This window comes from Maylandia zebra, linkage group LG1 (genome assembly GCF_041146795.1).
Source record: "Maylandia zebra isolate NMK-2024a linkage group LG1, Mzebra_GT3a, whole genome shotgun sequence".
NCBI lineage: Eukaryota > Metazoa > Chordata > Actinopteri > Cichliformes > Cichlidae > Maylandia > Maylandia zebra.
This window is the reverse complement of record NC_135167.1, coordinates 4052278-4077571: the sequence shown is the minus strand read 5'-3', so window position 1 is coordinate 4077571 and position 25294 is coordinate 4052278. Positions and strand designations below refer to the sequence as shown.

General features: G+C 41.3%; 1 protein-coding gene across 1 annotated transcript in view; it reads left to right on the top strand.

Annotated features, from left to right (window-relative positions):
* The window catches only part of LOC101467318 (neural-cadherin), a 344359-nt gene that overhangs the window by 242287 nt on the left and 76778 nt on the right, over positions 1 to 25294 (top strand). Inside the window, exons 27-28 of the mRNA XM_076888121.1 lie at positions 4400 to 4614; positions 22108 to 22235. Coding sequence (XP_076744236.1) covers positions 4400 to 4614; positions 22108 to 22235 — 343 coding nt within the window. The remainder of the gene's footprint in view (positions 1 to 4399; positions 4615 to 22107; positions 22236 to 25294) is intronic.

Here is a 25294-nt window from a genome sequence, read left to right as displayed (position 1 = left end):
GAGTGAGCAAGAACTGTTCCATAACTTGGTGATCAAGGCTTAAAACTGAGTGCATGATTAAATGCTGGCTCTAAAGTAACACGTTCTGCATCTGTTTTATGAAAACTGAATGCAAGCCAAAGCGGAAATGCAGGAATTGCTTCTTTGTGAAGTATCAGCCAAATAGATGACAGAGAGAGAACAAGGCAAAGCAGCTGAAGCTGGCAACCCAGAGATGCAGATGATTGTCGCATTTTCAATCACGTTAGAGTACCTGAGCTCTGTAACATCTGATGTGTGATTCTGCTGGTTCAGAAGTGGGAGCAGCAAGACAGTGGATGTCAGGAAATGAAGATAGAAAGGAGAAGAGAATAGAAAGGAAAAGGGGGATTTGGGAAAGGCTGGGGAAATGAGACAGAGTTGGATAAAGGTGAAGGGAATTAGGGGGAAATGGGAACACATGAGAGAGGGAACAGTGGTAAAGAAAAGGAGACTAGAGGATCAAAAATGGGAAAGGAAGTGCAGGGTAGCAAGGAGAGGAAAGAGGAAATGATAAAAGAGCACGATAATGAAAATGGGAGCAAGGACAGAAAAGAAGAAAAGTGAAGGGGGAAGAAATAACACATGCAGATAAGATAAGAGTTAATAAAAGATAGAATGGCTGTAGGATAGTTTTCTGCTCTTGGGGCTTTGAGATATGACCCCAACGCATACACACACACACATACACACACACAAAAAGATTACAGTCCAAGATTGAAGAAAGAACATGCAGATAATCGAGGCACTGGGATTAATAATGAGATCTGGGAAGTGAGGGGGTTGAGTGGAGGAGTGGGATTACGGCTCCCGGCCCAGCGTTAACAAACGCAATTCCCAGCAGACAACGAATGAGCAAAACAAAGCTGCCTTAAGAGGATTGGAGAGCTTCGCAATTGTGTCTAAAACTATGCCTCGGATTGTCTTGTGCTCAGAGAATTAGCGTGACATCACCAAAATGAAAATGCAGGCGTGAATGTTTTCCTGGTACCTCCAGTCTTACACGCCAACAAAACTTTTGAGTATGAATGACTTTTTAAAGCCTAAGGGAAAAAAACCAATAAGCAACAAATAAATAAAAAGGTATAAAATCACAGGTAGCTTCTTCCTTCTCTTATTTACTTTTCTTACAAGTGTTTCTTACCAGTGAAGTGTTGCAGAATCCTTATTGGTCCGTGGAGTAAACTGTTCTTCCACAGAACATGACACCATAGGATGTTAGTGCGACCTGCTGTTATTAGCAGTAACCTCAGGGGCTGAAAAACCAAACAAATGTGCCAAAAACTGCATTTCCTCTGATGGCATTTTGAAGCTGGCTCTATAAGTAGAGAAGTCTCCTTAGACTGCCGTGTAAAAGTGGCCAACGTTACAGCAGAAATGAAAATGTTTTCTGCTCGGCACTAAAAATAAACAAATGTTTGGCTTCTGAAGTCTACGCTGCCTTGATTGACAGGTGTCTCTGATTGGCCTTGTATCCACTAAACTGAGTCACAAGACGTGACTTCTGCACTGGGCTTGTGGTTTTATGAACCACCTGCATTGTATAATTGTAGCACTTCGAATTGTCCACACTAGCATTTCCTGATAACGTAGAACTTCACCCCCTCATCACCTGATTCCAAATTCCATATACCCTGGAAGTTGGATCATTTATCAGTGAGTGATGGCAAACCAGAGTTGACCACATTCCAGTTGTAAAAGTCAGAAAAATTCTTGTTCAGACTCAAACCCGTACAGACGTGTTTGAAGGTAGCATTTTCAAATAAGAATGTCAAACTGTGTTTTTCAGTAAGTGTACAGAATGTTCTCTTGATAAATCATACAAAGCTACTCTAGTGATAAATATGTAGGTAGAAAGCACATAATCGGACCCCATTAAAATGGCAAAATTGGGCATTCTTTGGTGAAGATGTGCACTTTTAGAGTGGAGAAAGCCATTGCATTGCTTTAATGTGGCATTTAATGTTCGATAGCTAGAACTGTAAGGGAGATACATTCAGGCTTCATACTTGGACTATAATAAAATGCATATGTATTTGCACTTATAAACAGTGCTGCAGCACAGTCACAGATAGAGCATGATTTTTGTTCAGTGTATTTAACAAGTCACAAAAAAGCTACATTTGTAGTACATCTTACAACTTCTGTTGTAAGTTTATGCGTGCTGCTGGTACGCGATTGCCCCGACTTTCCAAGTGGGGGAGTTTAGCTGAAAGATTTTGACTGTGAACTCAGAATTTCTGACTTCCGGCTCAAAATACAGCACAGCATTGACATTGTAATTTGGTTTGGTTTGATCAAAATGCATATAGAACCCATGGTCATACCCATCTTTTCTATAGCATGTGGCTTTAAAGTGGAAGTTGAAGTGTTTTTGTGAAGAGTAGATGTGTGCTAGTGCTGTCACCTTTAGGTGGATCAGAGCTTGTCACCTGATTTGAAATCAAGCTTTACACAGATGTGTTTGAACAGCTGGCATTTCCAATTAAGAATGGCAAATTGTGTTTTCAGTAGGTTTTCAGTCTGTTTTCAAAATCTTTCTCGAGATGAATCATTCAAAGCTATTATAGTGATAAATACAGTGGAAAGAGCATAATTGGTCTCCCTTAACATTACAAAATTGGGCACTAGCTTCAGTGAAGACATGTTCTGTCAGAGTGCCCTTCGAGTTGAAAAAGCTATTACATCACCTTAAAAAGGCATTTTATGTTTCATAGCTATGATGGTTCTGATTCTGCGCCGCTTATAGTGAATTCAAGCATCCTTTTCTCAAACTGTGAAGAAAACCAGGGCCCGGATGAATAAAACTCTGCATACAACTGACGCTATTTACCCACAAAGGCTCAAATGTGCGTGCACCTTTTTGCATTTGCATTTCACACAAACATACACGTGTGCAGGAAAAGGTGTATGAATAGCATTTGTGCATCTGGCTCTTGGTGATTCATGGAGATTTCTTGTACTTTAAGGTTGGCCAATGTTCAAGTCAGCACTACCCGTCTTGCGGCAGAGTGTAACATCTTGTCGTATATTACATTATCATTCGTCTAAAGTGTTTGTTTGCCTGCTTGTGTTCCTGCATCTGAAGGCAGTGAAGTGACACATGCCTCCTGTATTTGTACAGGTGTCATTTATTGTATGTGGGCTGCTTGATTTCTGAGTCTGCATTTGTTTGTTTGCGTGCACATGCATTCACGTGTCCTCTTTCAATTCTGGAGAAGAGCAGAGGCAGAAAAATGAGCAAGAGAACGAAGGAACATTTGGATGAGAAATGAGCTGTCTGCGGAACACTAAGGAGATGTGTGAATGCAAACACATAATGGTGGAAATACACATCCTGTGTGGGCTTGTAGGATCCACCAGGCTCAGACTCAGAATATCTTGAGAGGCAGCTGAAGTGTGAATAACATAAACCAATGAAAAACTCACTTATTAGGAGGAAGAGAATTCCCCTGGAGAAAGGCATTGTTGTTCTGTTTGTGTGTGTGCGCGCGTCTGTGTGCGCAAATTTGGAAGGCAAGCTGGGTGTACAATTTTTATATTTCTTAATTGCTGGCAACATGTGGATTGAAAGAAGGGAATTTTTATTTTGCTGAAAAATCCATGACTTTCCCGTGAGATTTATTTCCAGCTACTAAACATGAAAAGATGAAAGCTTTTTAAAAAAAATCAGATAAATAAGAGAAATTGATTCAGGAATGTGTCGAGTTTAGATGGTAAAATACACACTCTGAAAAGGCGAGGGAAACAGATGGCTGCGATAATATAGTCCCATTGTTGTTTGGGTGTATGTTTTTTTTTTACATTTCACTGGTGATTACAGAGAGTAATCACCACTCAACAGAGTTGGACATGTTTTTATGTCAGAGGAAAAATTCCTGATTATTTCGTACTCATTTTATGTATTTATAGGATTGTTCATGTAGACAAAGAAGTGGCATTGTAATTTACAGGCTAAAGTGCTCCCAGAGAGAGAAGGTGAGAGGTGACATTTTGACAGGAAGCAGTGGTACAAATGAGTACTTGAATATGTGGAAACACAGAGAGAGGAGTTTGGTAGTGATGTTGTGATTCTCCCTGTGGTTTTGCCACTAATGAGAACATCTGCATCAGTGAAACATACGAAATGAGAGAGCGAGATAGCCGAAGGGGAGCTTAGTCTGAGAGGGGAAAACAACTAGACTTGGAGACACGGAGAGCAGACGTGGTGCAAAAATACTTGAAAGAGCTAAATATGGCAAAAGGTTCAAAAAGGGGTTGAGAAAGATCAGGGTAGTGTTTTAACTGAATTTTCACAAAGCGGTGAAAAAATCGGAGCCATCTCTTTATTGCATTCACTAACTCGTGTCATTTCGCCTCTTGATTTCCTCTTTGTCCCAAGGTGCCAGTGCCCAGCTCAGTTCGAGGGGCCTGAATGCCAGCAGAACAAGCACAGTTTCCATGGCAACGGCTATGCCTGGTTTCCTCCCATGATGCCCTGTTTCGAGAGCCATGTGTCGCTGGAGTTCATCACGGACGTGGCTGATGGCCTGGTGTTGTACAGCGGCCCCTTAGCGCAGCTGCAAGCCTGGGACCACGAGGACTTCATGGCTATAGGTAGGAAATGTGTTTATTTCGTGTTCTGTGTTTTCATTACTGGGGTCCAGTAAAGGAAAAATATTGATGCCTGAGATGACTATATTAGTGATCTCATTCGCTGACATCATACATAGCTAAGAGTAGAAAAAACTGCTGGGAACTCACTAAGAGCAGCTGAAACCTGGAGGGATTATTCGTACAAGTGCTGGCCTCATTATTTGACCATATTTAACATGAATATCACAAACAATACAGAAAAAATAATATGTCCTGCCACATTCTGAGATGAGGAAGACATTACTTTTGCCTTTTATCATTACTTTATCATTTCTGGAGCAGCAGATAAATCCTGCAGATTGAGCTTCAGAACAAAGAGCGACTGTTTTATTCTTCCGCATTCTCCCCATCTTATGAACTGTGGTATTAAAAGTGCATAAATCATATATACTTCTCACCTTTTAGCATTATTTCAGACTCCCAAGGTTGCATTTCAGCAATTCTTGAAATAATGATGGCACTTTCAGCTTTGCAGTAATAAAAACTGTTTTGCTTAAGGGGGGCTTAAAAGTTAAGGTAATAGACATTTTTAGATGAGGTAAATAATGGAGGGATTTAGTGTGGGAGGATTAAGAAGAGGAGGTATCGTTTTTGTGTAGCTTTACTCTAAACAAACAAAACAGAATCCAGACTATGACTGTGAAACCCAAATGGAGGTGCTTTTTCCCCAGGTGGTACGTCTGTGGTTGCCAGCGGTACGTGAGAAATGTGAACTAATTAAAAAGAAATAGAAATAGAAACACCTAAGTGCATTTATTTTTTTTATTTTTCCTTATGTAAATCATTGATATACTATCCTAAGAACAAAATACCTCTTGGGTAAACAGCGTGGTGCGGGAAAAAACTAGAGACAAGCATCAGCATGTTCTCGTCTAGATGCTGTGTTGAGTTGAATATTTCAACTTGTGTGGTTGAATTTTACTGTTCATCAAGGCAAGTTGGATATGCACTCATCATTAGGTATGGCAGGAATGCTCAGTGCAAGTAAACAAGCATCTCCAATTTCTGGTTTAATTCCCTGTGCATTAACTTGCAGTGCACTCAGGATTAGACAGTGACAGTCATGCATACACAATCCTGCTGTTCACTGCAGTGATGTATAGTGTGAATATTGGTAAGAAACTTTTGAAAATAAGTGTAAATTGAGCTTTATCAAGGTTTCATCTGTAGCTCTTAAGGGAAAATTGTGTCCCTTTGTTTTGTTGCAGTGGCAATATTCTTAAACTTTGAAGACAATAAATCTTCTTGAATAGAGGGCAGTAGGCAGGGATTATAGACAGATGGAAACAAAGAACAAATATCTTGTACATGTTGGTATATTTAGTGTTTTAATCTGAGAGACTAACACCTCCTTGTCTCTCTTGCTACTCCTTTCGCCTCGTATTGCTCCTCTCTCTTGGGAGAGATGCTGCTGTTCCATCACTGCCAAAGTAATATGTGTGGGAGGTGAAGTCCGCCTGGAGAGCCGGATGAGTTGTGTGTCTGTGTATATGTGTGTGTGTCGAGTGTGTATTTGATGAGCAGGTTTGCAGTGTAAATCCTGAATTATTTCTTTAGCCTTTGTTGGTGTCAGAGGATCTGTGTGTGTTTGAAAGCCAGCCAGTTTGTGGGTCCTAAAGACTTAGGATTAGGTTAGTTGAGTTGTTAGTGGACTTGGTGCACAGTGTGTAATTAGAGTCAGGCTGTACATATTTAGAGCTCTAATTAACTTGGGTCAAGGTTGACCTACTGCATGTAACAAATCCATGGGCAAGATTAGACTGTGCTGAAGCTTAATATTCCTGCATCACAGTATGTACCAAACTGCGTTATGGTAAAGAGCGTTCTTTACGGGGGGTTATTTACAGTATTTGTATATGCACTGATGATCAAGATGGCGCCGCGGATGGCAGCCTCGGTACTGCGCTCTCTCGCACTTTTCTTGCTTCTGTTTATTTTCTGCGCTTTTGGTCACTCAGACCACATCACTTTCTCCAGAGATCAACTGCTAAACATCAGCCAGTCGTCTCACTATAGTTCTTATCCATTTTTCACAAACCTGGAAAAGTTTTCATTTTAGTTGGAGTTGGAGCTCACAGCTCTCTGTGGCTCCTGGAGAAGACGTAGACGGGGGAGTCGCGCTGGTGAAACTACGTCGGCGAGGATTCGGCACGGCACTCCCCTCCATTCACCTCGCGAATCTCCGCTCTCTTCCAAACAAAGTCGACTAATTACTGCTAACAAGGACTTTGCACGCTCTGCTGCCCTCTGCTTCACTGAAACCTGGCTCAGTGAGCGAGTCCCAGACGCTGTCTTAAATCTGCCGGGCTTCCAACTCCACCGGGCGGACCGCGAAACTGAGCTCTCAGGGAAAACAAAGGGTGGTGGAGTCTGCTTCTACATTAATGAAGGTTGGTGTACTGATGTCACAGTGTTACAGAAACACTGCAGCCCACACTTGGAAAGTTTTTTCATCAATTGTAAACCGTTTTATTCACCGCGGGAGTTTTCTTCCTTCATGCTGGTCGGTATTTACATCCCTCCTCAGGCCAACCCGAATAACGCACTGTGCGAGCTGGCTGACCAGATTACCACCCTGGAAAGGAATTCCCGGCTCTCAGCCAACGACCCAGCGTCAGTGTGGAGGGGCCTGCAGTAAATCACCAGCTACAGACACCCCCCACCCACTATTGAAGCAAACAAATACCTGGCCAACGAGTTAAACACTTTCTACTGCAGGTTTGAGACGGACAGACTCCCACGCCTCACCCTCCCCTCCCCAGAGACATTGCTTCAGACATTGACCCCCAACACACCTCCCATCTCTCCCCCCTTCACCCTCCTATTTCAGAAACAGAAGCCCAGGAAAGCCCCTGACCAGACGGTGTCTCACTCTCCTGCCTCAAAACCTGTGCTGAACAGCTGGCTCCCATCTTTACTCGCATCTTCAACAGATCCCTGGAGCTGTGTGAAGTTCCCTCCTGCTTCAAACACTCCACCATCATGCCTATTCCCAAGAAACCCACCATCACAGGACTGAATGACTACAGACCTGTCGCCTTGACGTCTGTGGTTATGAAATCCTTCGAACGACTGGTGTTAGCCCATCTGAAGGACATTACAGGCCACCAGCTGGACCCTCTGCAGTTTGCCTACCTCGCCAAACAGGTCGGTGGATGATTCAGTTAACATCAGGCTGCATTACATCCTGCAACACCTCGACAGCCCGGAAACTTATGCCAGGGTCCTGTTTGTGGACTTTAGTTCGGCTTTTAACACCATTGTGCCTGAACTTCTCTCCTCCAAACTCTCCCAGCTCAGCGTGTCACCAGCTACCTGTCAGTGGATCACTAGCTTCCTGACAGACAGAAAGCAACAAGTGAGGCTGGGGGAGATCACCTCTGAAACCCGGTCCCTCCGTATTGGTGCCCCTCAAGGATGTGTCCTCTCACCACTACTGTTCTCCCTCTACACTAACGACTGCACCTCCAAGAACTCGGCTGTCAAACTCCTAAAGTTTGCAGATGACACCACTGTCATTGGCCTCATTCAGGATGGTGATGAGTCTGGTGCAGTCAGCACAATCTGGAGCTGAACACTCTTAAGACTGTAGAGATGACAGTGGACTTCAGGAGACATCCCTCAACTCTGCTCCCCCTCATCATATCAGACAGCCATGTGTCGACTGTAAGGTTCTTCAAGTTCCTGGGTACAACCATCTCCCAGGACCTGAAGTGGGAGACCAACATCAACTCCATCCTCAAAAAGACCCAGCAGAGGATGTACTTCCTGAGACAACTGGGGAAGTACAGTCTTCCACAGGAGCTGCTGGTCCAGTTCTACACTGCGGTCACTGAGTCTGTCCTGTGCTCCTCCATCACAGTCTGGTATGGAGCAGCCACTAAACAGGACAGGCGCAGACTGCAGCGGACTGTACGGGCAGCAGAAAGGATCATCGGCGCCCCCCTGCCCTCCATCCAGGATCTGTACCTCTCAAGAACCAGGAAACGGGCAGGGAAAATCATCACAGACCCCTCACACCCTGCACACAGACTTTTTGATCTGCTGCCCTCTGGCAGACGGTACAGAAGCCTGCAGACCAGGACCACCCGACACAGGAACAGTTTCTTTCCCCTCGCCATCTCCCTTCTTAACAGTTGACCTGTCACACTGCTCCCACTGCCAGACTGCAGCTGCACCTTATGTACATTTTGTAGTATTCATTCCACTTCTTTTCTGTATTTTATGTATATAAGTTTAGATTGGTTATTTATAGTTGGTTTACACAGCTTTGTGTATGTATGTGTAATGTATATATAGACACGTGTGTGTGTGTGATTTACATTGCTGTGCTTGAGAGCCTCCATCTACCGGAACCAAATTCCCTGTATGTGTCTGCACATATACTTGGCCAATAAACACGATTCTGATTCTGATGCGAGCTAGATATGTGATCATTTTGCCTGTAATCTCCACGCTGGATTTTGAATTGATACTAATAATAATGTCAGTGTTACCATTAAAAGGATAAATCCAAGTTCAATAGAATGCGGGTCTCACCTTCATGAGTTTGGGCATCATTTCTTTTGGTTTTTGTTTGAAAGAAGTTGCTGATACTGTTGTTTTTTTTGGGTGGGGGGTTAGTTAGTGAAAGTTGTACTCAGACCCTGACGGACATTTAAATCATGTATAACTGGCGAGTGTAGAGTAGCAGAGGTCTTGTGTCTGGCAGATTTCTGAGGGTGTTTTCACACATGTAGTACATTTACTCTGGTCCGATTCAGTTGAGGAGTAGCTTAACTCGTAGCTTTTTGCCACGCTTTGGTTTATTTTCCAAGTGGAGAATATTGCATCATAAACCATGTGAGAATGTTGCGTCTGCTCACTGGCCCCATGTGTCTGGGGCAGAAGCAACAAAAGTAAATACAGGAAGAACGTGCTGTGTTCTGCACTATTGGAGAACACAGAGAATTTATGTTAGTCGCTAGCTTGTACAGACCTTTGCACATCTATAGGACCTTACCGCATTGAGAATACAAAGCATATATGGCTAAGGGACATTTTTTTTAGCTCACACCTGTAATGTACACCAGGTTGTTTTTCTGTGGACCAGAGTTGGATCACATTCACACCATAAACGCACCGCGCTGGAGTTCATCCAAAGGGTGTGGTTGTTTTTGTCCGCACCCGACTGCAGTTATTGTGTTCACACCTGTACAAATGAACCACTTCAAGTGGAAAAACAAACCAGAGTTCGATTTAAACGCACTAAACTCTGCGGGTGTGAAAAAACACCCTGAGGTATTCGAGAGCTAGACAGCCAGGAGGTAGTGGAACCGAGGAATATTTTGTCAAAGCTAGTTGTTGGACTGGCCTTGGTCATTTTCAAATTTTTAACATACCACCCAACCACAGTTCACGTAGTATGTACCTGTACCTGTCGCCTCATATTATGTAGAGAGCTTGCAGCAAATTCTCCTTGGCAGCTTCATTATTTGCTCTGAGAACAGACTTCTCCATCTGCAAACTTTCCATTTAGATTCATGCACCATGTAAGGGAAATGTAACATTGTAGAAGTCAAGATAATATTTTGAGGGCTACAAAACAGGTTTGCAACCACGATACAGGATCCTTCAACCACCACTAAGTTAAACCGCTGTTGATGCACATATCCAAACAGATTTGTACTGTCATTCATCAAATTTCCCAAACCGAGTGAAAGTCATTAAAGCTTTTCAAGTCTGGGCTGTATTTCTGAAGGAGGTGGCCTTGTTCGTCTACTCGTAGCTTGCATATTTCAGTTGTGGTTGCTCTACGCAGCTGAACCAAGTAATGGGTGATGTTTTTCTAGTTTAAAGCAAAGGTTCTCAAAACCTTTGACAGTTTTCTACCAAACTTTGTCTTCCACAATGTCTGACACTTTACTGCAGATCTGACATTCACTCTTTTACACAACTGCTAGAAACCTCCTGTTAAGGTAAGGAGAGCGAATACTGACACTATACATTGATTGATAGCAACTGATGATTGGCATTCAGTGGGCTGTTTACATTCCAAATGTGATGCCCAGTGATGGCTAATATAAGCCACTGTATTTCTATTTCTATACGCATCCTTTCCAACCTTTTGTTTTCTCCCACTCTGACCCCAATTTTTTTATCAATCACTTACAATACAATAACATCCAGGTTTAATTTTAATGAAATCCTCAAATGAAGAGCAACAACAAGCTGTTCTGTGTTTTCCATGTAAAAATCCCATTCAGCTCCATGTTCTTGCAGCACTGGCTCTGTGGCTCACCAGTGGAACCCCCTTATCACTTTGAAAACCTGTTTGAAACAGTCCTTGATGTTTATATCAGCACATTTATTCTAAAAAGGGGCCTTCAATTAACATTTAACATTTTGTCTTTCAGACAAGTTTGGGAGTTTACAGCCATTTTCAGATAGTAGTGGATGATTTTCCAGATAAACACAATTTATCCTTTTAGCTTTTGCAAAATAAACATTCATAAAACGACCACTTCCTGAACTATTATCGATAATACTTAACAATCCACCCACACCGAAAACACAATGAACACATTTACCAGCTGCAGTCGGGGGAAAAACCTCAATAAAATCTGATGTAATGATCATTGAATTGGCATTGCAGGATTTTTAATAAAAAGGATCACCATATATAGTAATAGCCAGCCTTTCATACACAAACTGTGTACAGATGTTTTTTCTTCAGCATCACCTACATATCAGACAGAAATGAAGGAAGTGAGAATAATGTCCAAAAATACATGTCTATATACCATGAAATTATTATTTCGATGACTTCACTGTCCTTGTGTAAATTAACTGCACTCAAAATAGGAAATCTAACGTCCAAAAGTAAAGGAAGTGCATAATAAAGCTTGCATTGAAATATAATAAACAATGAGCAGCCATGAGCACATTAACATAAAGCGCAAAGCTGATGAGAAGAAAGGGACAAAAAAAGCACCATTTTAAGGTGACACAAACTCGCTGACTGCACTATGAACCTGATTTCTCAAAACAAAAAAAAATTGTTTTGTTCAAATATAATTGAAAGAACAGCTTCGAGCATCCGCTTCTCCCGCGGATGCTCAAAGCGCTAAACTGGATTGATGCTTAATTACGAGAGGAATCAGACAAAATGGGATGATTCACTCCCAAATCGGATGCGCTGTGGACTGAATGCTGAAGGTCTCATTCTGACATGAATCCATTATGAGTTCAAGAGCTGCTCAGAAAATTACCTCGTAAGGTTGGAGGGATTCACGTCAACTAATGCAGGACTGAAAATGTAGTTTGAAAAGAGAATTACAATAATAAGAAAAGAATTGGAAGAAAGAGGGGAAATGTGCATTTGAAGGATCAAAGCGAGGACAATATGAAATGTCAGGTGGATTCAAAGGAGAGTGCTGCATAGCCTCGTTTTTCTACTCATGACTTTGTATTGCGCTAATATAAAGCCAGGATTTTCATTTTGAATGTATTGCTTTTGTATGTGTGAAACAGGCTTGTTATTAAGCCTTGTTAGGGCTGCTGTCCATCGCGGTTGATCAAATTTGCCAGTGCTTCACAGAGACACACACGCAAGCTTCCACTTCAGCTTTTTATTGAGATGCTGGTTTGCTGTTCCAAAGCCACCCACTCATCCGCCCTTTATCCCGCCGGAGGGCAGCTGTAGCAAGCCAGCCCTGCTGTGTAGGCCAGAGAAGGTGTAAGGCACTCACACACATAAATGCACACTGGGAACATCGCCGTGTACTACATCCAATCTTTGGCCACTCAGGGAGAAGAGATTACATGGTTATAACACAGAGTTGGTGGAGTTAGTGTGTGTACGTGTGCAGGGCTGAATAATACCCATACCTAAGCTGACCTCTTCTGTTCTAGCTAAGACCAGAACATTGGATGTTCCATTAAATCCATTTACCTTTGCTCGCATGTGAGCTTTAAATGTACATAAAGGCATTTTAAGCTTAGGACGACCATGTTGAATAGCAGCTCAGGGTCAGTTTGTTCTACGCTAAGCTCCGGTTGCACGTTTTCATGCGTGGAGCTCATCCAGATTTCCAGCACAAAAGAGCAGCAGTCACAGAACAATATTTAGTTTTGCTTAACAATGCTTTACAGATACCGTATTCAGGAATAACCTTTTCAAATAATTAGTCAAGAGGTGCTTCTCGTGCCACGAACAAACACCAGCTGTGCGGCGCTGCTTTTGCGTGAAAACAATTTCTGGTTATTTTAGGACCTGCTTCGGGGATGCTAGTTAATCAGTTATTTAGATTGCAGTGCATGTTAGAGCGTGCTGTAAAAACAACATAACGAGATGCAAACATAAAGCCGGTCCCTACGGTAAACTTTATTTGCACACTGTTGAGTTGAACTGCTGAGCTGAATTTAATTTCTAAGCATTAAAACTATACCATTAGCAAATAACAGCACAGGGCAGACACAGAAGACTTGCATCAGTATATCAAACACATAAATGGTTGTCACTTTGTATTTATCTATCCATATACTTCTGGTTCATGGGGTGCTGGAGCCTATCCCAGATGCCAGCGAGAGGCAGGTGCACCTTGTCACATAGAGACAGGCAACCCTCACATTCACACCTGTCTCCAGCTAACTGAACCCCATGTATGTTTTTTGGACTGTGGAGGAAGCTCGGGTACCCGGAGAGAGCCCACACATATGCAGGGTTGTAATGCGAACTCTACAATAAATGCCTCAGGCTGGATTCAAACCCAGGACCTTCTCACTGTGATGCGATAACATGCCGCTTTCTCCATGAAAGCCTGACTGGGAAGCTGAAAAAACAAAACACAAATCTATGTCCCAGCTGTGAAAGAAAAAAAAAGATTTGGGTGAGCAAAAATTGATATGAATCGTTTTCTGTGTGTGTATTTATAGGCTGGCTTCCTATTATTTCCATTTGACATTACAGATTTGACAAGTGTGGCACTGTCCTCGCTGCCCCTCCACCTGTCTGACTGACATTTACTTTGACATTGTCTGTACCGCTTGTCACCGCTTCACAGCGTGACCCCACGGTTATCCAATCTCTAATATACTTATTTACCTCAATGCACCTCTGTTACACACGGCTACAATGGTTGCGTCAAAGGCAGATTATGTGCCCTATTTCAAGCACAACAAGTGCAAAGCAGTAGGTTCTCGGCACGACTGTGTGAGCATCTCTAAGCACACCTGCTATTTTGGTTCCCGTATGTGCAGCAGCTCAAAGCTCGTAGTGCTGAAAGAGTTGTGCCAATCACAGTGATGCATGGCAGCAACAGCTCAACAAATAAAGAAACAGCCTTTCCAGGAAATCATATTTTGAAATGTGCTTATTTGCTTTCTTGCATAAGGACTGGAAGCTACTCTCCAGAGAGAGACTGAACTATTTCTCGATGGGTTCACCGAGTGAGTTTTGGAGGCAAGTGAGAGGAACCAGGAAATCACTGCACCTGCCAAGATATTGTCCCACGCAAAACCCCAAGAAAACTACAATTACAGTCTCGACATTACAGGTGACACGAGTGGTATCAATCATCTGGCTCAAAACACAAAAAGAGTATTTTCCGAAATGTCAAACCATCCGTTTAACGACCCACGTTGCGTTTCTATATGTTGCTTGAAAGTCCATAAAATTTAATGTAATGTGCCTTCGAGTCTGGCAGCTTGACAGTTTTATTAGCGCTGCACATATAGCGGCTCTCTTAGCATCAGGATCCGGCGTGATCAGCAGTGCCGCAGTTTGACCTCGGCTGTTATTAGGAGATTGTTTGTTGCGGTAATGATTTGTGCCCAGTGAGATCAACAGTAAATGACAAACATGACTGCAAGCGTCAGACCTGCTCTGAGGTGCTCAGACAAACACACAAGACTGCTCTCCCACTCACAGACACACAAAGTGTTCCAGCCAGGGGGCTGCGCTTGTCCAATCGATAGACAAATTAACAACACAAATTAAATGTGTGCAATTACAATGCCCTTGCGGAATGAGCAAAGTTGGCCGGCAGGGAGTCAGATAAGGCTTGCCGAGAGTTTGTGTTTATTTCAACTTTTCTCTTGAACCAAGAGGAGCATATTGTCTCGACTTAATATGGATGTGTATTTGTTGATATTGTGCTGCTATCCCAAAGGAGGTCTGCGTGATGAATTAAAGCCATAAATACAAAAGAAAATGGATTGAGCGAACAGCAGCACACATAAATACACAGATTCGCTTTGGCATTACCTTCAATTTCCACAGCTATGTAGCAGCACCCCCCAGCCTAGCTCTACTGTGGCTTTCAAATGGGAACTGCTGCTGGATGTGGAGATCCAATATGCGTCGGCTGTGGGGCTAGCTAGCTAGCTGACAGATCGTTTATACAAGACGTTCTGTGCTATATTCTCGCTGTTTCGCCTGCTGATTTGTACACAGACTGACTTCTGTGGGAACTTGTGTACATGCGACTGTGTTTGTGTGTTTGTGTGTGTGCGCGCCTTTTAGGAGGGGGGTTATGTGTGTAGTGGTGTGATTTGTAATGCTGTTTATGCAGTCCATATGCTCTCGCTGTGACTCCTGTGTATCCTCGGGCCGTCAGACGAGGAGGACATTTTTCATATTTAAGAGCCCCCCCCTCCACCTCTGTGGGAGTTCAAACCCGACTTGCACACAAAGCATACACTTTCTCGCCCTCTTAGTCTTTCTTTCTCTCACTCTCTTTGCCTCTTGTCGCTCTCAGAGTAGGAGGTAATGAATTACGTATGAGTAGCAGAAACGAAGCACGGTTATGTGGATGAGCCCTTTAAGAGCAAAGTCTTGTCTTAACTCATTGTACACCCAGAGCATTTAAAAAGAGCGCTGGTCCCTGTGAAGATGTTCCCATCTGGCCTGCCAGCCCGCTGCACTTCCTGCTAACCTCTCAATCCTTTTCTTCTTTTCCTAACCGGCTCTGTTTGTTTGTCTCTGTGTTACTCTTTCACTCAGTGGGCTTCTGTTTGCCAGAGCACCAAAGGAGAAGTTCAACAGTAGTTCTTATGCTACAGTTATGTTGGGAACAATAAAGATTTTTATTACTATGTTATTTTATCAGTGACAGATAAAATAGTAATAACTGCATATCCAGTGACTCTTTACTTAATAAGCAGAAGACAGCTGAGGGATGGAGTGTCTTCTTCACCTTGGTAGGTATATTCCTGGAGACGAAAGTAATCACACAGTGTGGTGTCTCACATCATTCAAGTGACCCGTGGTCTAATTTTTTCAGTGTAGCAGCCGGGACATTTGTGACCTCATAGATGATATCATACTCTTCCGTCAGCTCGCAACAATATCACCAGTTCCTACAATGTAGTTTATAAATAAACCAATAAAAATGCTTTAACCTCCTAAGACCCGAACTCATTCACGGCATGCATTTTTAATTTCTCTTTGATATTTGGGCATATTGGGACCTGATGAATGTAAAAACTACGGAGCCCCGCAGGGGACATGGGAGAAAAAAAAATTAAGACGGACTTTTGCGAGATCTCGCAAAACTAACTCGGGATCTCGCAAAACTTTTGCGAGATCTCGCAAAACTAACTCGGGATCTCGCAAAACTTTTGCGAGATCTCGCAAAACTTTTAGCTGCATTCTTCGGACGCCGGCTCGAAGCCGACCGGGAGGTCGAGGCACGATGTGCCGGGAAAGCGGTATTCCTCCCGGTTGTAGTAGGTCGAGACCTACTACAGCCGACCTACAGAGGTGAGATCTCGCAAAAGTTTTGCGAGATCCCGAGTTTGTTTTGCGAGATCTCGCAAAACTTTTGCGAGATCCCGAGATAGTTTTGCGAGATCTCGCAAAAGTCCGTCTTAATTTTTTTTTCTCCCATGTCCCCTGCGGGGCTCCGTAAAAAACAAAGAATTGCCAGATTTTTTTTTTACCTAATTTTTGTTTCTAAGAAAAATGAGAGCCACATATGAGGATATTTGTTTAAAATTTTGATAGAACAATAACAGTATAACGTCCTCGTAAGTGGATATCAGGCCCTTGTAGAGCAAAATTGAGTATTTGGTCTAAATAACCCAAAGTGTGGTGTCCACAAGGTTAAATGAGCTTCAGTTCAAAAAGCCAAGATTCGAGAATGTTGTCAGAGATCAAAGATCGCAGAGGTTAACCATGGAGTGAAGCATCCACCTGTGCTGAAGCTTGTATGCCTGTGACAGCGGGTGCTGCACTAGATTTCCTAATTGCTTTTCCTGTTCAGGCTCCAGCTTTTCTCACATCCAGTCGGCAAGAGGAACGGCAGACTGTATATAAAAGACAGTTGTAGCCTCCAGGTCTCAAAATTGAAGTCAGTGGAAAAGTGCACTAAAATTTCGATTCTCTTTAATGGCATCCATGGGGTGACTCCTCTGGTTGCAAAAAAGAAATGTAATTGTTTGAAAGTCTGTGAGAAAACAAAACTATTACTCACTTCTGACATTTTGAGTATATGGGATCATGTCCTAGTATGTCCTTTTTAGCAGCAAAAAGAATGCAAGGTGGAGGTGCTTTTATTGTGAAAGCGATCCAGGAAGTGAGGACAGTGGCCCAGGTTTGTAGCAGATTTTGGGAAACATCAGTGGTGAATAATCCTGACGTTCTGTGGTCGAAATAAACAAAAGGTATTCACACACGCTTTAATTGATGTTAGTTGCTCATTAACAAAAACAACAGAGAATAATTCAATCAAATAAAAATCTTGACTTCTGTGATGATTTTAAAAGATTAAAGCATTTTTTTGTCTGTTTTCTCTGCTCATTACTTTCTTCTCGCTGTTGTTTTGTTTGCATTTTCTGCCCATCTGTTGTCACCTTCTCTCATCTGCTACTTTCTCCCAGCTTTGTCTCTGCTGTCACTTCCCCCCTCCCACCATTACATTTTCCTCATGTCCTCTCCTTGCGTTTTTCCTCCTCCTTTCCCCTCCCGCTTCTCTCCCATCCATGCTTCTTATTCCTTCTTTCCTTGTATTGCGTCTTCCCTGCGTTACTTTCTTGACACCTCTGAAGTTTGTTTTATTCTCCTGGGGAATGTCACGTCAGTCCTGACAGGTAGGCTTCTTGGCAGCGGCGGACAATCAGCTGGTCAATCTGCAGTTGAGCTTGTTTTGGGTGCCTGTTTATGTGTGCACTTTTCTGCACCTGCCTCCACCTGTGTGTGTGTGTTTGTTTGTTTTTTAATACATTCACAAACTGTTTTTCTGTTAGGTTTATGCAGGTGCCCTTTTCTGGCTGTCACTGTATTACCAGCTTGGACTTATCTGGATGCTGCAGTGTTGGAGGGTTTGGGGTGAGCATTGGCATAAAGATAGATTCAAGATAAGAAGAAATTCCCCTGAGGGTGGGGATGGGGCAGTCTGAAGAATTGCAATTGAAAGACTTAGATATGCGAGATAAAGAAGAAAAAAAGTTGACGGGTCCCAAGCAGGACAGTAAATGAGAAGGGAATGAATGAGGCAGCTTAAATGTCGGGGAATGAGCTGAGCCTAAAGAGAACAATGTACAAGTTAAACAAAGGAGGAAAGCTCTGACTTGAACTGATATATTGAATTTACTCTGTTCTTTTTGGTGAATTGTCTGGCCTTGGCCAAAGTATTAAAATTAATTGGATCATTCCTGAAGTGTTGCATCTACTCATCCTGCAGCTCAATGTCCAGGAAATTGAATGGGAGTTGAGAGGAAAAGAGAGGCCAGCAACAAACTTGCTCTAGCTGACTGCGGTTTGAAAAATGAAAGTGCCAGGGCTTTGTTTTTCATTTTTCCTATATGAGAGGTAGCGTAATGAAGAATGGGGCTCTCATCACAAAGCCACATCTCAGGCTTGGCAAAGCAATTATAAAAGACCAGCTTATCATGTGCTCACTAGGACCGAATTTCAACAAGTCCTCCAAATAAATAATGATATTGGTCGTTCAGAATGGCCCGTGCAAGCGTTCCACTTTAAACATGTGGAAAGGCCAGTGTGGCTATGGCTGACCTACAGGAAGCTGAAAAGGAGAGTTTGACTCTCTCTTGGTATGTATGTGTTTCTTTAGGTTTCACTTTCAGCAGCTGGTTTTACCCACTGTTACCTAACGGAGACAGGTACTATAGACTGAAATGTTAATACAGCTAAACTACAAAAATAAATAGGTTACTTTATTTGCATCTATTATGTGGAAGACAAATGTTGCATACAGTATTTTATTTTGAATGCCAGCTTTCCAATCTTTTTCATTAAGCAGTCTATACAATAAGCCAAATGCATCTTCATTAATTCCTTTTTAAAAACTGTTATTTAAGCAGCTCTGTCTGGTAATGATGGTGTTCAGCAGGGATGAAACTGTAGATCAGGACTTCTTTTTATGAGCTGTACAATTCTTTAGATGTTGACCGCAAACTGGAGTCATTCTCCATTGGTGAGGGACATGCTGTGCAGAACCCATATAAAGTGAGATATCAGGTCACCTCTTGCACTCTTTAGGTTTAGGAAAAGATTGTAGAAAGAAAAAGACACTTTTAGAAGGGAGCTGACAACACACTGAAAAACAAACCTATTGAATCTCCTCAGTAAAATTGGTAAAACCGTTTGCATTTGATTTTTTTTTAGTATATTTTGGACCATGTTTTCAGTAAAGAGTACCCAGACCTAACAGCTAACATACATGCTAATGTCAAATGTAATGTCTAACATTTCTCAATAAATTACACAACTAATAACGTTAGCTCTTAATCTCTTTGCAGTGATAACTGAGGAAACATCCTTCTGAATTATTTTGACTATTTTTTCTTCATTACACCGTAACAATGTGGCAAGTTGGTGCAGGTGAAAAGCAAATGTTAAAAGTTGCTATACCAGGAATTTAACCAAGAACTAATAGTTCAATTCCCAATGCTGTTGGCTTTTGTGCCCATGTGAGATACACTGTAACCAATTAGCTATCTGGTTACTCCCAGAGTTTATTTTTAACACTACAGTTAATGAGTCTCACTATATTAATGCAAGGATGGTCATCAACACACCGCCACTCTACATTCATGGTGTCAGACACGTAGCTACTCGACAAAGCCATCGTCTATCATTGTTCATCATCATTGCTAACAACTCTACTTATTTAAGGGGAAACTTAGGTTTGTTACAAAAAATCAGACACAGGCTCCAGATGTAGATATAAAATGTATTGTAACATTTGTAAAATGTATTTACACTTATTAAATATTATATATGTCATTTTCTGACAAACATTACTTGTGTTAAAAAGAAGAAGAAGAATCTGCATGGGTTGCATTAACTCTCTGGCATCTTTTCAGTGATAATGTTTTTGCACACAAACATTAAAATAATCACATCTGAATACATGTCATAAGTGAGGCTGATAAAAAAATAATAAAATAAAAACAGTGCTGCACAAAAGCACGGTAAAAAGTGAAAGCTGTCAGTAGAAAGCAATGGTGACTTATTTGAAAGTGGCACAATGTAAAATGTCAGTTACCGTGAAGAAGTTAATGAAAGAGTGAAGCAAGTCAGGAGGTAAAAGACACAGACAGGAGATGAAAGAGTGCTGATAGGCAGACTGACATCGCAAGAAATGCAGCAAGAGGGATGACGAAAGCAGAGCTGAAGTCAGACACACACGGCGGATTGAAGAGCGCTAAGAAGGGAATTTGATTTTTGTCAGCCTCTTTTGACTTCAAACTTCAACTGACTGCAGCGTGAAGACAAATGTCAGAGTGCAGAAGTTGTGAAATCGATGCCAGAGTTTTTTCTGTCTTAATTATAATTCTAACATATACTGAAAGTACTTCACTTCGCCAGACTCGGAGTTAACAGAGAAAAGCCAAATGGGAGTATTCTAAATGAACCCTAAGAACAAATGCTTTAGTTTAAATTAAATACCTAATTCTGGCAGTGGGTGTGTGGGATTGTAGCTTAAGAGGGGGGGGGGGGGCAGTGGGTAAAACTGGGAATAATAAGTTGTTGGACATGAACTGTGACGGCCTATTATTATTTTTAATTGAATATAGCCAACAGAGACATGCTGCCGTATTGACATGAGCCATAATTTCAAAACATAATTACGACATATTTTGTGAAGTCGCTGCAGTCACATTTGTAACTCTTTTCACTAATTTCTAATTGGATCGTACTCTTCATAAGTTTTTTTTCTCACCGCTGGAAAGTGGAAGTGCAGACTGTGGACTAATGGGACAGTAAAAAAGTTCTTAATGTGATGATCAGCTTCATAAGAGTCATGCACGAACTTGACCTACTTTTCACGAGCAATGTCAGAGACAGTATATAAAAGAAGGAGGTAGCTATGGTGGCATCACCCTCTGGTTTAAATGTGTTATGATCAGCAACATCCTGGATTTCTTAGAGCCAGAAGTGACCATATCAGCCAAGTGTAGCGAGTTTTATAGTGTTCCATATAACTTGTACACAGTTTAGTGATTCATATTAGGTGGTGGGGGGACGTCTAGCTGAAGACACCAGCTATAGCTATCTGTATCAGGAGTTACCTGCCAGTCAACACAGCCACACCTCTGTGAATTCAAACTTTACAACTGGATTGGTTATATATGTAATTTAGTGTATTTTTAAATGAACCTCTAGTGCTCATTTCAGGAAATGTAGTTTTGGATACTGCTTCACCCAGAAGTTGCCATTTGAACATTAGAAGTGATAGGAACGACGATGAAATGACCCAGATTTATCCGTTTGCCTTAATGAAAACAGACCCCGGAGACTCTTTGAACACTGTTGGAACCATTAGAGGCCTAAAAATACTTCAATGAGTGGATATATCGGAGACCTTTTTCCACTGAGTCAATAAATTGACATTTAGAAAGTTGTGGGTGAGAGTTCTGATGCAGACTAAGTACAAGCTGCTGTTACGTGAACTAAGAAGTCCCTTCAGTCCCACAGTATAAGCAGATGTTTAGTGTTCACTGTTATGTGTCAGCATGAACTTTTGAAGTTCGGCATGCGTGATGATGGATTGCCAATGCCGGTCGGTCTCTTATTTCCTTACACATGGTGCAAAGCACACAGGCAGTCTTAACCACTTCATTAACTTTTAATTTCCCATTTGAGTAAGTCAGAAAATAGAATGTAATAACTTTTGTCTGATGTTTGTTGACTGCCATGAAGAAAAAAACTAGATCACAGCAGCCTCTGTGCAATAATCCTCATTAGAGCAAATATACAGAGACAATATTGGCAATTTGGTACATTATGTTGGGGTGCATTCTTTAATAAATAACTTTTCATACACCACTTAATTCTTTGGCATACATTATTCTGTTACAGTGGTTTTGCTGCTGTTTTCGAGACTTCAGTACCAGCACCAGATTGGTTGTCAACAGAGCTAAAAAGTGCTCATATTGCAGCTCTGAAAACTAATTTCTCAACTCACCCCTCACTTATCATCCCTCTCGTTTTCTTTCTCTGTCTAGAGCTAATAGACGGGACCCCCACCTTGAAAATCAACCATGGCTCGGGCACAGTGGTGCTACAGTTGCCAGGCAACGTGAACGTGGCAGACAGGCGGTGGCATCGGCTGGATGTCCGCAGCAACAGCAAGGTGGGTCGCTCTCTCCATTTAACAGCAGCCATCATCTATTTAGCAAATAAGTTCAAATAAATTCACATCGCACTGAAAAAAATATTTTTTTTATCCAGTTTTAATGAGATTGTTTTTGTTTTTGTTTTACTTTTAAAGGCACATCTAATATTTTCATGTATTCAAAACACATGGATTTTTCTTTCTTGAATATAATTTGTTCTTACCTTTACCATACATTGCATTCACCTTCTGCAATCATGTATAAATGTCACTGTCTTTGCATTAGGGGATATGATGCAGTAAGTAAGCTGCTCCTTTAGTTGTGCAGATTGTGAGTAACAAGCCTACAGGTCATTTATTTAGGTAACATTAGCACCAGAGTGATTCTGGGTCTTTGGCCCACGTGCTAAGTGATGAATCAACCCAATGTTGGTTGAAATATACTGGCTGCTTTACTTTGTATATACATATAAATGCATGCAATGTGTTATTAATCTTGGATAAAACGACAGTAGTGCGGTCATTTTTTAAAAACTTACCAGAAATGTATTGCACAAGATAGTTAGCAGTTTTACAGGAACACCCTGCTAGTCTGCTCAGCTGTGATTGTAAAGCTCGGAGCTGAAGTCGCTCTTCTGGTTAAAATATGTGATGCACACTTTTGAAATTACCCCAAACATCAGATAACAGCCCAGAATAGTCCACTAACATTCCTTCAAAATGTCCTTGTATTTAGAAGATTTAAATTGGTAATTTCTTGGGAATACTTGTTAATTTCTTAACATATAAATGCACATGACAAGTGCCATTCAAGTTGGAATTATTGTTAATTGTTTGACAGTCCAAAATAAAGACTACATGGCCAGCAGGAAGGGGATGGTCATAGCTGGACCACTGATTGTGCCAGAGTCTATAAGAAGGTGACTCTCTGGCTCCCCTGAATAGTAACCTCAGTAAACACTTATACATTTATGGTCTCATTTGCTAGTTTAAAGTTTTATTTTATAGAGCATTAGTGCTCATTGGTTAAATTATTCCCCCATTTAAAAATAAAATACATAACAAAAAAGTGTCCCCATATCTCATCGAGAGGGAGAGACCAAAAATATTGACACTGAAGCTCTAACATGGGAGTTCATTGTTTTATAGGCCATGTCTCTTTTTTATTTACAGTCTTTGGGCCAAAAAATTTACACCATGTCAAACTTTTGAACTGAATGTTCTTTCTGGTATATTTGATAAAGCTGCTGATTTGTATGTATGATCTCAGAGATGAGGTTATATATTTAGTATATGTCCTAGACTTTAAGCATCGCCCATTCGGCTCCACGCAAACCTTTTTAATATTGTTATTTTCCAGGAATCTAAATGGGGAAGACGTCGTGATTAAGTATTATAAAACTGTCTGCAGTGTAGAGTACAAAGGAGGATAATTGCAGACAGATGATTGCAGTAGCCCTCTTGCAACATCTTCTGCCCCAAATAATTGCAAGTTAATTAAATTAGTGTGAAATTGGACTAAATCTTTATGTTGTTAAGATTATTCTGCATATTATTCGCCTGTCGTATATCAATGACAGTTCCTGCTTCTATTATTAGATGCTGTGACATAATGAAAGCTGCAGTGTCACTGTAGGCTTTGGGCGCCTGGCTGCATCTCAGCCTTCTTTCATCCTAGCATCCCACTTCAGTACCACTTTAGAGCACTTCAGTAAAAGCACAGGACTGAGTCACATTTTTTTACACACACGGCCAGTGTGAAGCCTTTTCATATTCAGCTCCATCAGAGGCCTCTCGAAAACCTAAAATTGAATAATTACACTTATGTCACCCTTAATTTATAAATGGCTTAATTTAGCTCATTACTCAAAGACCTGCAATGTTCCACAGACCGCCCTTCAAAAGCACACTTATTACGCTGCCTTGAGTTCAGATTATAAGAAAGGAGACGCCGTTAGAGAGCGTTCACTCTCGCTACTCACTAGTGTGACTAAAATTTGTGTCTCATTTATGGCTTTTGCCAAACTATTCAATTTGGTAGAAAACACCAATTTTGTTCACTGTTTTTTTTTTAATTTCTTTTGAATGAAAGGAAAACAGCTTCAGGCTCAGCTTCCCATCACCACACGTACAAACACAGGGAAATTTGTTCGATATTGAGAATGAGAGCAGCCAAAGGAAAGCATGCAGTGAGACTTTCGGGTAATGCGATAGCATTATTCGGAATCGCGTGAACACTAGAATGCATTCAGACTTTTGTTATTACAGCGAGGATTATTCTGCACCACAATGGTATTATTCTAAATCACATGTGAATCTATTCATTTGTCCTGAATAGTCAGCTGCGGCTTATCCAACCTGGTTGTGTGACAGCATGAGATCCAAAGCAGGAAGGACAGAGCTGTTGTTGGGAGATTTACTCTGTGATTCAGCAGCCAAGAACCAAGAGCAGTGTTTTTGTTTTTTTGTTTTCTTCAAATTAAGTAACATTTGTGAAAATGATAGATCCAAAGAACCATTGTTTCGCTGTCCTTCATTAAGAATCACATTGATAAATAAGTAAACCACGGTCTGCTAACAGGAACATGACTTGATTAAACTAAAATAAATTATTTACATAAAATCTGCAGCGTTAGCTGTTGATACAGAGTTTGTATTCATGTTTAATCATGCAAACACGTACTGTTTACGTTACTTTATCGCTGCATGTAAACCCTGTTTTAAAGTGAAATTATCATTATTATTATTAATGATGTAAATATGAGAAAAAACGTGCCAAAATCATACTCGAATGAATGATGTAGGCATCATATTTGGAATCTGTTTTCACACAGAGGTGATACCAGCAGGTGTAGAAACAAAACAACACATAAATGCTGTTCTATGCTGCCTGGTGTGTTTGTTAATCATCTGTAGTGAGTGTTATCCAAATCACAGAGTATTCTTCTTTTAACTGATTTATAACTTTCAATATCTGACAGAAAATAGAATTGGTATTACCAAGCATAATGACATTTTTTCTGTGTGTTCCTGACGTATGTCTGAAAGCTTTTATCGTGGATGTGTGAAAAGTAAGT